General features: G+C 38.3%; 1 protein-coding gene and 1 long non-coding RNA gene across 3 annotated transcripts in view; one reads left to right on the forward strand and one right to left on the reverse strand.

Annotated features, from left to right (window-relative positions):
• LOC149557915 (uncharacterized) overlaps nt 1-13,715 on the forward strand; it is a 145,734-nt gene that overhangs the window by 45,861 nt on the left and 86,158 nt on the right. The window lies entirely within an intron of this gene.
• The window catches only part of LOC149557916 (uncharacterized), a 30,499-nt gene that overhangs the window by 9,189 nt on the left and 7,595 nt on the right, over nt 1-13,715 (reverse strand). Inside the window, exon 2 of the mRNA XM_089786086.1 lies at nt 2,922-2,986. Within this exon, the coding sequence (XP_089642212.1) occupies nt 2,922-2,986 (65 nt within the window). The remainder of the gene's footprint in view (nt 1-2,921; nt 2,987-13,715) is intronic.

Below are 13,715 nucleotides of genomic sequence, written 5' to 3' on the forward strand. Positions count from 1 at the left end.
AGAATCAATTACCTGGCTGCAATAAATGAAATGTTGCAAAAGTACCAAAATTTGCATATCTCCTTTCTGGCAGCATCATGAATCTCTTTGTTCAAACCCATGCCCTCAAGCATGGGTTGGGAACCAGGAGTAGTGCGGGGCACAAAGTAACTATCCATTTTGTTTTTTCGCACTCTAGGTTGCAATAGGTTGGTGTGGGACTCTGTCTCAATATGTGATCGACTAGCACTAGCACTAGCACTAGCACGAGCAAAAGAATTAGGATAAAAAGGAGGCCTAGAAGAACCCTCTCCAACACAACCTACGGATGCGGAAGCTGATGCAGATGCAGATGTGGATGCGGCTGCGGATGCGGGAACATGGGAGCCAATACCCCTTAACCCTTCAACTTGCATTTTCCTATTTGCTTTGTCTTTTTCAATTTTTTCTAATGCCATTAAGCAAGTGCGTTTTGCCTCAGGAGTTTGGTGAGTGCAAACTGTAACACCGTGTCCAGGTATAGCAGCAATGTGGAATTTCGATCTATAAATACCTCTGGAAGTTATTTTTTCTTTACAAAACATGCATTTTGTTTGATATTTGGTTCTTCCAGGAAACTCTTCATTATATTTCCAACATTCATCTTTTTTACCCATTGGAATTTGCGAAAAATGAGAGCAAAGGCTGCTGCAATAATTTTTTTAATGTAAAATATCAAAGTTTGAAGCTAATAAAAATTAGAAAACAACAAACCCTAGCTTGCAACTTAGTAAAAATAAAGAACATTCAAGATTTACACTAAAATTCTTGAAAACTATAGAAATTTAACAAAAAACGCATAATACACTAAAAATTTAACAAAAAATGCATAATACATTAACATGCAAGAAAAAATAAGCACTTACCTCTTGCAAATGAGTTGAGGAGTGTTGATATTGGCTCCTTAATGCTCTCAAAGCAATTGATGGGCTCCCCAAATGGCTTGCTGATCTCTTTGGTGCTCTTCCTTCTTGCCGGTTGGAAACCTATGGCTTTTCTTTTCTCTTCTTCTCTCACACTTTTCCTCTCTTCTACTCATACTTAACAAATAGAAGGCCCTTTAGGGTTATAACAAAGAGAATAGGTCAAACACAAAGTGAAAAAAACAAGTATTTTAAAAAAAATTTCAACTTCCCTTTTTACATTCCGCGGGCGATTCATACCCGATTTTTAAAGGCGATTTTGGCGATTTTTACATGAATTGCCCGAATCGGCGATTCAGGTGATTCATGGCCCAGAAATCGGCAATACCAATACACGATGCAAAAAAAATCATACAACATGAATCTGGTCGCGGAATCGCCGAATCAGGCGATATTTGGGCGATTCTCGTTACTATGATATGCATTAATAAACCGTTTACCCCGTATAGTAAACATTTGGCGCTGTTGCCCAATGGACCTGGAATGAAGGCGGAGGAATGAAGACTAATGTCGAATCAGCTTAACAAGGATAGAAATAAGATAAAGGGAAAAGATGAAATACACGCTGCACAAGAAATTTTAATTTTGGCACAACAGGCCGAGTGCAGACGGAGGTTTCTGCAGATTGCCGACAGACACCAAAGCACCGAGGAATTGTTGGAAGAGACTCGACAGCGGTTGAATTTGGTGGAAGAAACAAGGGAGGAATTTCTTAACCTGTATATGTCAAGGGAAGAGAATCCAAACATAAGGGAATTAACTCGCACAATTCAGAGTGTTAAGGGAGCACGAGCGTGGAGTGAACTCTTTGTTTGCGATACACTTCCGGGACAGACAACTTCGCTTGAGGAAAACCCTTTTTCACTAAGTAATGTGACTGTTGGAAATAAGACGACTGTCTGAAACAGTGCAGGTGTGCAAAATAGTGCGGGTGTGCAGAACAGTGCGGGTATGCAGAACAGTGCGGGTGTGTAGAACAGCGCGGGTGTGCAAAATAGCGAGGGTACACAACAAGTACCTCCAACTCGAATAGTAATGGCTAGACCAAAGAAAAAATTGCCAAAGTTTGATGGTGATGGAATGGCCGATCCAATCAGACACTGTAAGACATGCGAAACAATTTGAACGAAAAATAGCGTAACCGGTACAGATGAATGGGTTTGACAATTTCCAGCAACCCTAAGGGGTTTAGCAATTGATTGGTTTGTTGATGCCGATCTCGAAAAATTAACTACATGGGCAGGAGTTAAAATGAAGTTTATCACCGAATTTCAATTGTTTTGAAACGATAATGAGATCATAGCAGAAATCTATATCACAAAGCAAGGAAAAAATGAAACAGTTCGTGTATATGCTAGAAAACTAAAAGAATTAATAAATAAAATAGAAAGTAAGTTGGTAGATGAGCTGAAAAAGCGATGGTTCATTGAAGGACTACGCCTAGAGTTAAGGAAGAAAATGAAGATTGTGCCACCATCATCATACACCAAAGCATACAATCGGGCAATGGACTTATAAAGTGAACAGAAAATGAAAAAGAAGAAAAAAATAGCTCATCCGACTCATATGACTCGTTTTTGGAAGGAGATAGCAGTGGTGATGAAAATGACAGTAAGAAGGTCCGAGCCCTCCAGAAAGATATGATTAGAATGATGAAGGAATTCAAGAATATGCAGAAAGGGATGAAAGGAAATGAGCTATGGTGTACGAAACGCAAGACAAAAGGTCACATGAAGGGATCCTGTCTGAAGAACCAATTCTGCAATATTTGTCAAATTATGGGACATTCCACAAAAGAATGCTCTTGCAATATGAAAACAAGAGGGCATCAACAAGTGCTCCTGACACAGAAGGCTTCCGCGTCAGGAGGTAGCGGAAACACTAGCACTGATGGTGCCACTTCGGGTGTACAAAAATAATAGAAGAGGGCAAAACAACAATACCAACAATAATAATGGGGGCCATAGCTGAATTCAGTACGATGTGAACGGCCGCCCGATGGTTCAATGCTGAGCATGCAATTTGTGGCGCCACTTTGCACGAAACTGTACATCAACGAATACACCAAAGTTGTTATGCCGATGGTGCGGTCCTGGAGATCATGAAGATGCCAAGTGCCCAATGTAAGGAAACTCAGGTGTGGAAACAGCTTCCTACACTAATCTCATAAGGAAAGTATGATGCAAATCCTATTAAAATCTTCTACACTTATAGATTCAATATCATGTAAACAACAATATTGCAGCCAACCATGCATACAAAAAATAGACAGAGAAAGGAACGCATAACACAAGGATTTGCCGGTGGGAAAAAACCTTTCGGTAAAACAACCCCACCCCTTCAGAACCTGCACAATGTATTATCTTCAACACGAGGTTACAATACACTTGCAATGCAAGTTCAACATCAACAACAGAAGACTCCAGTAGCTACTTGCAGTACCAACAATACACTATTTTGCATCACATCTCTTTGCAACCCTAAAAATGCTTATAACATGCGCTTCACTTTAGGGTTACTCCCAAAGGTAAACCGTGTTAGGGTTTTACCATTCTCCGAGAAAATAGGAACCCCAAAAAAATTTTGTGTACAGTACTCAAATATCTTAGTTGCCACATGTCTTCAGCTATCATTGAATCTTCCTAACATAGCTCTTACGTGTCATAGGAATCCGTCATAACCATTTTAGTCATGATCTCCTTACACACAATTCAAGATGTTGACACATCAACATTATTTGCAAGAAATACATTTTACAAAACAAATAATAAGAATAGGAATTATACAAGGTTGAGACACCTTATTCCTAACACCCAAAATCAGGAGTGAATCTGATCAACATTGGTGTGGACAAAGAAGAAGTCTTAGAAATTATCTGTAAACAAGCAAAACTGTACCCCGACCCGACAAAAAAAAAAAAGAGATTGGAAGAAGCGCAGGCGGAAATTGAGAAAGCAATGTAGGCAGAGAAATCACAATTGAAAGACACTACCGGTACCTCAACGAGGAACTGCGCAGAACAAAACATCATACGACAGATATTATAAACTGAAATACCAGTCAAGTTAAATGATCTGATCTTCACAATGCCTCAACTTTGATTGACACTTACAAACATTGCTCCAGCTACTAAATTACCGGGAGAACATGGAAGGGAAAAGGAAAGCGGAGCAAGTATAGCGGACCCAATGCTGTTAGCCCTCACATTCGGACAACATTCAGCGGTCGTAGATATGGGTATATTAGGAAGTCCTTTCAGATACAATTGTGGACAAAGGTTTAGGGTAAACGTCCTACCAGAAGATACCTGGAAGAAGTTGGGACAGCCGACGTTGTAGCCACCTACATTCCATTTGCTCACAACAGACTAGCATGGGATCAAATCATTGGAAATTTTGATGGCACAACCAGAGACTATTGGAACATAGCCGTTCCTACTCGATTTTATCGTCATCCTGCTGAAGAGGCGAGGATATGATGCCATTTTGGGTCGGGGATGGCTTGTACAAGAAAAGGTTAAGCATGATTGGAAGAAGAATACACTATCAATGGAAAGTAGGGGACGACAATTCATTATTGATTTACACACACAAATGGTGGGCGAAGAAGCCGTATGATCTGATTCCGAAAAAGAGGATGAAGGGAAGTAGCGATTAGAACCCAATGAGGAAGGAGTCCTACGGTTGGAAGGTGGATTGATGGACAATGATTTGGATTCGGTGAATGGCCTTTTCCACAGGCAGATGGAGGATTACGAGCTCTTTTCGAGCTGTAATATGTTAAGGGTCGACGAAGGTGAGAAAGAAGAGGGAAATGAATGTCCAAAGGAATACAGAGAAGCGGAAGAAGGAAAGACGGTTACGACAAAAGCTGAAGGGAAGAATATACAGTACGAACCTAGAGAAAGGAAAGATTCCATCGTATGGTACACAATAAACAGACCGCGCAGAAAGAAAATGTTACGTCGAACTATGGATATAGTAGAAAGGTGCTAGCAACAAGGAAAACACATCATACGGTCTGCATAGGAAACAAAGAAGAAGGGTTTAATAAAAGCTTTAGCAGTACAGAGTGAAGGTTCTAAAATCAAGAATACAATTATTGACGGCAAGGAGTGGTAGCTGACAGAATTCATGGTACCTTGTTTCGAGAACAAACTGGGCGATATGGAAAATTTGAGGGAGAGATCGTGTAACTTAAATAAACTTGATGAGCGACGATTGCAGGCACAATGGGCTATGGAGGTGACACAGAATAGGTGCAAAGCGTGGCATGACAAACACCTAAAGCTAAACAAGTTTCAATCGGGATAACTAGTGTTGAAGTATAGGGGATGGAACGAAATCAAATTGGGGAAATTTAAAGTCAAATCGGTTGGGCCATACCAAATCTGGGAAGTAGTTGATAACAGAGCAATAAAGCTACGGACATTGGACGGGCAGGAAATTGCAGAAACGGTGAACGGTTCCAAGTTAAAAATATATCATGCGTGAACTGTTCCGTCATCAACGAATATCAAGGAGCAGTAAAATTCAACAAAATGTTAAAAAACGAAAAAAATTGAAAAAAAATAAAAAAATGAAGAAGTTATAATCACTGTACAACTTCCCTCAAGAAGGTGAAAGTCACCGTATGGTACTTGGACTGCCATTACCGTGTGGTGAAGCTGCAAGCACCGTACGGCGTCAGGTTGAAGGCTATCGTATGGTGAGGAGGAGCATAGTGAAACCCCGTACGACCCTTTTAAGTAACCCACCGTAATTGTATGGCTAACAGGAGTCGACAAAAGAATTCCACCATATGGATTTCCTATTATGGCAATGTGTTATGAACACTGTACGACCTCCTGCATAGTAATGGCACCGTATGACTTGTCTCTACATCAGGAAGATTAGCTTGAAGTGAATGAAGAAGACCGTACATTCAAGGCATTGGTAGACACCGTATTGTAGGAAAAAAGAAGTCAAGTAAATAACAAAGTCCGTATGGTGAAGAAGAAACAGAAGGAGACTAGGGAAAAGCACGACAAGTGGAAGTCAAAGCAAGGATTGTACGGTGTAGGGTAAAGGAAGGAAAGTCTGAGGCAAGATAAAGAAAAGGCCGTACGACATGATTTGAAGAGAACCAAAGGAAGAGGAAACCCCATTGCAGTCAAACAGAAGCTTGTATGGCCGTGGGAGTATTTCCTGGAGAAAGAGTACAAAAGTAAAGGCCCTACAGCAAGTGAGATGAAGTAGCCCGAACAAATTACAGTAGAAGTCTATATTATTCAGCGGTACAATTGAGGAATTGTTTAACCATACAACAAAAGCTCACAGATTAGTAGAAGGAAGCAGTCAGAAGAGAAGGCAGAAGGAAGCAGTAAGAAGAGAATGAGCAAAAAATAAATAAAAAAATGATGACAAATAAAAAATGTTTAGAATGAATAACGCATGATGCCCAAGGGAAGGGAAAGACATAAACAGGTAGTAAAACATAAGCAGTTGCCAAAAAGAGTGTGGGATTGGAAGAAAATCACAAAAATGGTGTGTTCCATGGACTTATGCGTGGGTTTGAGAGTGCTAATTTGGTCTTGACCCTAGGACCTTATCAGTTGTGGGAAGTGTGACCAGGTGATGAGACCTGGAGCTGTTGTAGGCATGGAGTGTCTGTGTACTAGAGGTGAAGAGAATAGAGCAAGCCTTTTGAGAGGGGTGATACACTTTGAGGCACTTGGAGTAGGTTTTGGACGTGGAGCTATCTTGGTGGATGCATAGAGAGCTTGAGAGGAGTTGATCATCCAGTTGAAGGCAGTACAACGACACTTGGCTCAGTGTACCCAGGAGTTGAAAGCAGAGAAAGTGGCACGGGTGGATATTTTGTAATTTTCGTCCGGAGATGACTTTTCTTTTTGCGGGGATGATGTTGTCGGTAAAGTTATAAAATAGTCGACGGGTAGATTAGCATGTAGTCGGTAATTATTATGTAGCCGACGAGTAGAAGTAATTATTTCCGAATGGGCCCGACAATTGAGTCACCCCTTCAGAATGGTATATGTACACAGTTCAAAATGGACTTTGGATCATTATTGTAATCATCATTGGAAGGACTATGTAATCTCTTCGACATATATGCGACTAATAAAAGGAGTACTGCTGTGTTACATGTTCTTGTCTATTGTCTGTATGCATTAATAAACTGTTTACCTCGTACGGTAAACACATATCAAATTCATAGTTTTGCATACATAGATTCCTAGTAATGATAATTCTAGAAAAATTCATGACACAAAGTTCAGTTCATTTCCATACCATAAAATAGCTACATCAAAAGCTATTTCTTTCCCCCATCTCTCTATATTTTCTTTCATATCTCTTTTTTGGCCCTTTAGAATCATATTTATATATAAAAAGAGCATGAATCATTCAAAATATATAGAAACAGTCTTGAAAGCGCCGGACATCAAGAAAGACTAAAAATGACAACAATTACATGAACCCAAAAATTACTAATTACCAAGGTTCTGCATGTGCTAAAATAGGAACAACTATTACTTAGAGTGCAGGGTTGCGTTCAACTTCTAACTAAATTTCCATTAAAAGTTGAAGAAGCTCAACATTTGGCTCTTCTTCTTCCTAGATAAAGATGTTACTATGATAACCTGCACAACTGGTATTCTCCTTCCATGCGAAGTGGTGTAAGTTAGATATGATGCCAAGCTGGTTTCACTCAGGCCAATTTAAATTAGGTTGGATCATGAGTGCAGGTTTCTCGTTTTATTCTTCTATGAGCGCTGGAAGCATCATCCAGAAGGCTCAATTGGTCCTTTTCTAAAAAGAATAATTAGCTCCGAAATATCACCACTTTCCTTAATAAGCAAGAGTTAATTTCATTTAATGCTGGTGATGGGTGATAATTTTTTTTTGTCCGGAGAAATGTGTTGCCACCTCAACAAATCTGTTCTATCACTCTTCAGCATCTAAAGAACTGTATTTTGTCAGACCCGAACATATTTGCATGGAAAACTGAGGTTTGCATGTTGGTTGGGATTTGGTAGATTTACCACCTTTAGATATATTAGGGGACCAAACACTTGCAGATATTGGAAACCAATTAACTTGCTACTTTTGGAACAAGGAGGCTTGACCTCCTAATAGACCATTTTAATGTCAAGGAATTGCAGGAAATAGGAAGCTCAGAACTTGATTGAAAAAGTTCTTGGGCCCAATAGTATGTATGTTAGAAGGATCGGGCGATTGTCGAACTCAGGAATAGAGTTAGGGCATACTTGTTCCTGATCTTCCTTAAGATTGTGACAACCCCATTTAACAAAGGAAACCTTGACAAGTTAACATTTCAGATTGTTGTTGAGACCACAATGAAAAAAGTTTCGATTATGGGAGGTTCAAAATTGGAGTAACAATAGGCTCTGAATGGGCACAAAGACTGCTAGGACAGAGAACCCAAAATATCAAACAAGACCAATGCCTAGTTCAATCGGGCTACAGATTCAAAGAGAGTCAAAGAACAGGGAGTTGCTTGTAGATGGGCAGAGGGGAAATTAGGCAGACCAAAAATGAACAAGCCAAAATAAGACACAATAGAAAGAAAACACACATTGAAACTTCCTAGATATGTACATGGTTGCAAGATGCTACCTTAAAGCCTTCTTGAAACTGATCATGCGAAACTATTGACCAATTGTGAAAAATAGGACTTGCTACGGAAAAGAGATGCATGCCCATACAATGCCCATAAATTCAAAGATAACATGTAGGTCTGATGGCAATTTATCATGCTCATGAAGCCTCCGTGTATAAGCTCATAACCCCAAAACCATTTCTCGTTTTATATTTCTTGAATCCCCAAGAGAATGTCCATACCATCGTGTATAGGTTGAAACAAGAAGACTTTTGTTGCTCATAGCACCTTGCATATGTTTATCAGTATGCTCCTCAATCTTGCAACCAGCTATATGTATGGCAGGTTCAAGGTCATAATTATCTTCAAGAGGAGACATGAAGACATCATCTTCAATGGAGTCTCTTTCTACACAAATTTTTGTTTTCTTCTTCAAGAAAGACTAGAGGTAATTCTTTTGAATATAACTTCATATCCATGCTTTGGAGATTCTTTTAAGATTTCTTGAGGTGTACAGTCTCCTTCTCGATCCTCACCTGTACATCTATGAATGCCAACTTTCTAAAATATTAAAAATGACTTTCTGGGAGCCTAATGCAAATTGATAAAAAGTCACTTTAATATTAAAAAAGGTAGAAAGTGACAAAAGAGGAAGCAGATGGAAAAACAGAATTGGGAAATTAAAGGGTCATAGGGATGCTTCTTAACAGAACAAAGAGGAGCTAATTTCAATATGCTTGGATTTATGTTTCGAGTTTTGATTTCCTTTTGTAAAATTGGGGAAGTTTCTAGCTTTCGAGTTGAAACTCGAGGATAGAAACCTTTAGGCTTTCATAACGGATTGGACAAAAACCTAGTTTATCTTTAGAGGTGGATTCAAGACAGAGTTCACATAGTGTTCCAGGTTCATTTCTGGTATCCAATCTTGCTATAATTTTTGTAGCTATGACTGGATTAGGTTATTCTTCTGGTGATATTAAATGCAATATTCATTTCTGAAATTATATTATCAGGAATTTGGATGTTTTGCTAGATAAATATGAAATTTCTTGCATGCACATATTTGTTTAAATTTCTGTGTTAAAATTTGGAAAAATTATCCATTGGGCATTTTACAACATCTTTCATCATAAATCTGGAGTTCTAGTTGTGCATGGGACAGACTCTCAACAACTTCACCATCGTATCTTTGATCTATCACTTGACTATTTATACTAGAACAAGATTGTTCTGATGTTTCGTTGCCTGTGCATGTCGGTTCATCTTTCTTTGGCATAACCAAATCTTGAGCGAGAAGGATATTTTCACCATGATTTCTTTTACCTACTTATTCTAACACCTGCAGAAAGGAAGAATGAATTTTATGTAATTGGAACTGCATTCCGCCATAGAAGCTCTTCAAGTATTCCATTTGCATGGGATTTTCCTTAATGAGATCACAAGAGAAATCCTCTTTGTCCTCATCGCTGTCACTGTCATCGATTATGGAATAGAGACACAAGTCCTTTTTTTCAGTCATAGAACTTGATTTAGGATTCAGAACTTAACAGAGGCCAGCCTTTGTTCTTGGGAAGGCATCTTCAAATTTTTGGGAGAACAAAGCACCGACCTTTCATTCCCCAGTAGAGTCGCCAAAAATCTGTTAGTTCAGATTTTTGTTCTCTGCAAATAACCTGTTACAAATGACCCCGCACATACCTAGAAATGAAAAATAAGATAGAACCAACAATTGGAAGAATTTCCATTGGATAGATAACCCTCCGAATTTTAGAGGTACAACTCCCTCTTATGGTAGAATTCTGATTTTCAGAATATGCCTTTAATTGGAAAGAAGGAAAGGAAAACCAACACCTCGACATAGCTATGATATATATGTGAACGATAGAATTGAAGTAAAATTAAAGTGATGACTTGACACAATCTCCAATTAATCCAAAATATAGTTTCAAAGAATACGGAGGGGTTTCTTGCTAAAAAGAAAATGCAAAGTTTTCTGACATGAACATATTGAAACCATTTTAATAAGCAAATATCTTAACACAATTTAATCTATAGAAAAGAAAGAATATAGAAAATTATAGCTTTGCCCACATATATTCCTATTAAATGATAATTGCAGAGAAATTCATGACGCGAAGTTCAATTTATTCCCATACTAAAAATAGATGCATCAAAAGTTATTTCTTTCCCCCATCCCTCTCTATTTTATTGCATATCTCTTTTTTGTCCACCAAGTCTCATATTTATATATAAAAAGAGCAAAAACCATTCAAAATATAGGGCAATGGTCTTGAAAGCAACCAATATCAAGAAAGAGTAAAAACGACAACAGTTACTTAAACCCACAAATTACTAATATCCATGATTTTGTATGGCTAAAATAGGAACAACTATTACTTAGAGTGCAGGGTCCCATTCAACTTCCAACTCAATTTCCATGAGAAGTTGACGAAACTCACCATTTTTCTCTTCTTCAAGGACATAGTTGTCACTGTGATAGCCTACATAACTAGTCTTCTCCTTCCATTGCATGTGGCGCAAGTTAAATATGATGTCAAGATAGTCTGACTTGAGCCAATTTCAATTAGGTTGGATAAGGGTTGTAGGTTCCCCTTTCCTTTCTTTTGTGACCACTGGAAGCCCCATCATGAAGGCTTTGTTGGTTGTTAAATGAAAAGAATAATCAGCTCAGGAATATCACCACTTTCCTTAATAAACAAGCTTTAATTTCATTTAACACTGACAGTGAAAATATTTTTATGTTCAGAGAAATATGTTTCCATCTCAACAAATCTATTTTGTTACACGTCAACATTAAAGAGATGTACTTTGTCAAATTAATTCAGATTTGTATGGAAAAATGAGTTGTGTATGTTGGTGAGGAGTTAGTAGATTTACCCCCTATAAATCTATTGGATGATTGAACGATTGCAAATCTTGGGAACCAATACACCTGTTTCTATTAGGACGAAAAGGCCCGTCCTCCCTAGACCATTTTGATGTCAGGGGATTGCGGGAAACAAGAAGCTTAGAACTTGATAGAAAAATTGCTTGGGCTCGATAGTTTGTAGGGTTGGAGAATCAAGCGATCTTTGAACTTAGGAATAGGGTCAGGGCATACTTGTGCTCGATCTTCCTTAAGATTGTAACAACCTGATTTAACAAGGAAACCTTGACAAGTTAACATTTCAGATTTCTATTGAGACCCCAATGTTCAAAAATGGGCAGGTCCAAAATTAGGGTAACATGCCCTTGCTAATATTTTTATTTTTTCTGAAGTTGCAGTGGTGATAATCAGGTATGTTAGTGGCCTCCATTTTTTTCCTTCCATCCTGGTATCATAAACTTCTTTAAGGGTTTATAGTCAAAGCCCTTGTTTTAATGTCCTAATCACTAAATATTTTGTTCATTATGCATTTGGAGTTTGTTATAATTGATTGTTGACCATTCACACCTCGTTTCCACTAGTTTTAGTCATCATTTAAGCGTATTACAAATTTAAGATGGTTGGTACCTTTGGTTAGCCCTACTAGTTCACTTAGTTACCAAACCTTGAGCTCAAAACCCTCCTTTCAAGATGATTTGGCCTATCTATTAACTATCATCAGCTAAAGCCTTTAAGTTTTTTGAGATGACTGAGCCCTTGACAAGTCAATATGTTCCTTGATTTAGGGTATGACATGGTTTTTTTTGACTTTTAACATCTCACAAGTCCTTGCATGTGGATGGTCTAGATGTTTGCATTGATGCACAACTAAGCCCATTAACCAACTTGCTTGATCCCCGCTATTGGTAAATGCTTTTATATTGACATATGCTTTGTGCAGGTTAAGCCAAATTAACAGTCATATTTATGTGTCAATTATTTTGAAGTTGCATTCTTGTTCAACTCTACGACACTGAGGTCAAAGACTCAATGCGAGATAAGGCTTGATATTTTTGTTTAGTTTTGCAATTAAGAAAAGTCGTTTGCCAATGCTAGATTCCAAGCCCCCTGCATCCTTTGTTGTGGTGATGTGTGTTCAGTCATGATCTACTATAAGGTCCTTAGAATTCCATGAGTGAGTTGCGCCCTATTTATTGCATGTGACCCTACAACTATGCCCCTTCACTTGGGTCAAGCCAATCGTAGTGTGCTACATGTCTTAGCTTAAAATGGTGGGCTGGTGGATCCCTCAGATACGAAGTACTACCTTAAACATAAAGGATGATCATATCAACCATGATCAATGGTACATACTGAACATATAGTTGTACAACTAGGGAAAAGCTGCTTGAGTTTGTTAGGTGGATATTTTGCAACCGATAGCTTGGGTAAAATTCAGTCGCAAAATAGGTAGACCAGCTACGACATGTGAGATAGAGTTTGTTCGACTTTAAAGGGAAGGCTCCCCTTTCTCATTGTTCCTTGGATCAATTCAAGGTAAGCAAGAAGTTGAGAGATTTTGAAAGGGTGTTACCAATATTCTTTCCTATTTACTTTTAGGAAATAATCCACTTACCCACGGAGCAAGTAATGGGCAAGATGAAATCTCTAACTACACTTCTATCTAATAGCTAGAAATGGTAATACCGATTAACTCACACAAACTCAAACGCTGATTGTAAGTGTACTAGTTTGGCTCTAAGTCATGTTTTGACCTATTCTATAAGAATAACCTCTACCATTGGGGCACAAAGACTTCCAAAAATAGTGACTTCTAACTATTTTTCATGAATTTGAGATGGTAATACAAGCTACAATCAAAGCTTGTAGCCTATGTATCACTACAATCGCTCCTTGTCAAAGCTTCGTCTCCAATTGCTTCTTAATTCACCATGCTCTATTATTGAACACACAATAATAACATGAATTAAACAATAGGGACAAATTACAATCAAAGCTTCTAATTTTCTCTATTACAATTGCTTCCAATCAAAACTTCTAATCCATTTGCTTCTTTTATTCACTTTTCTCTCAAATTTGTACTACACAATCAATGTTATGCTTGCACAAGTTTGGCATATCTTTTGTATACAACAAAGGATGATTTTTACAATGAGGGGGCACTTCTTTATATAGGCAAAGGAGTTGAGAAAAAGATGGAGGAACAAGTGGGAGCAACTCAACCAACTTTGACCCAGTCAAACTAACAAGAGAAAGTATTGGATTAC

Source organism: Cupressus sempervirens, chromosome 5, assembly GCF_028749045.1.
Source record: "Cupressus sempervirens isolate cs-2001-9-10 chromosome 5, ASM2874904v1, whole genome shotgun sequence".
Classification (NCBI taxonomy): Eukaryota; Viridiplantae; Streptophyta; class Pinopsida; order Cupressales; family Cupressaceae; genus Cupressus; species Cupressus sempervirens.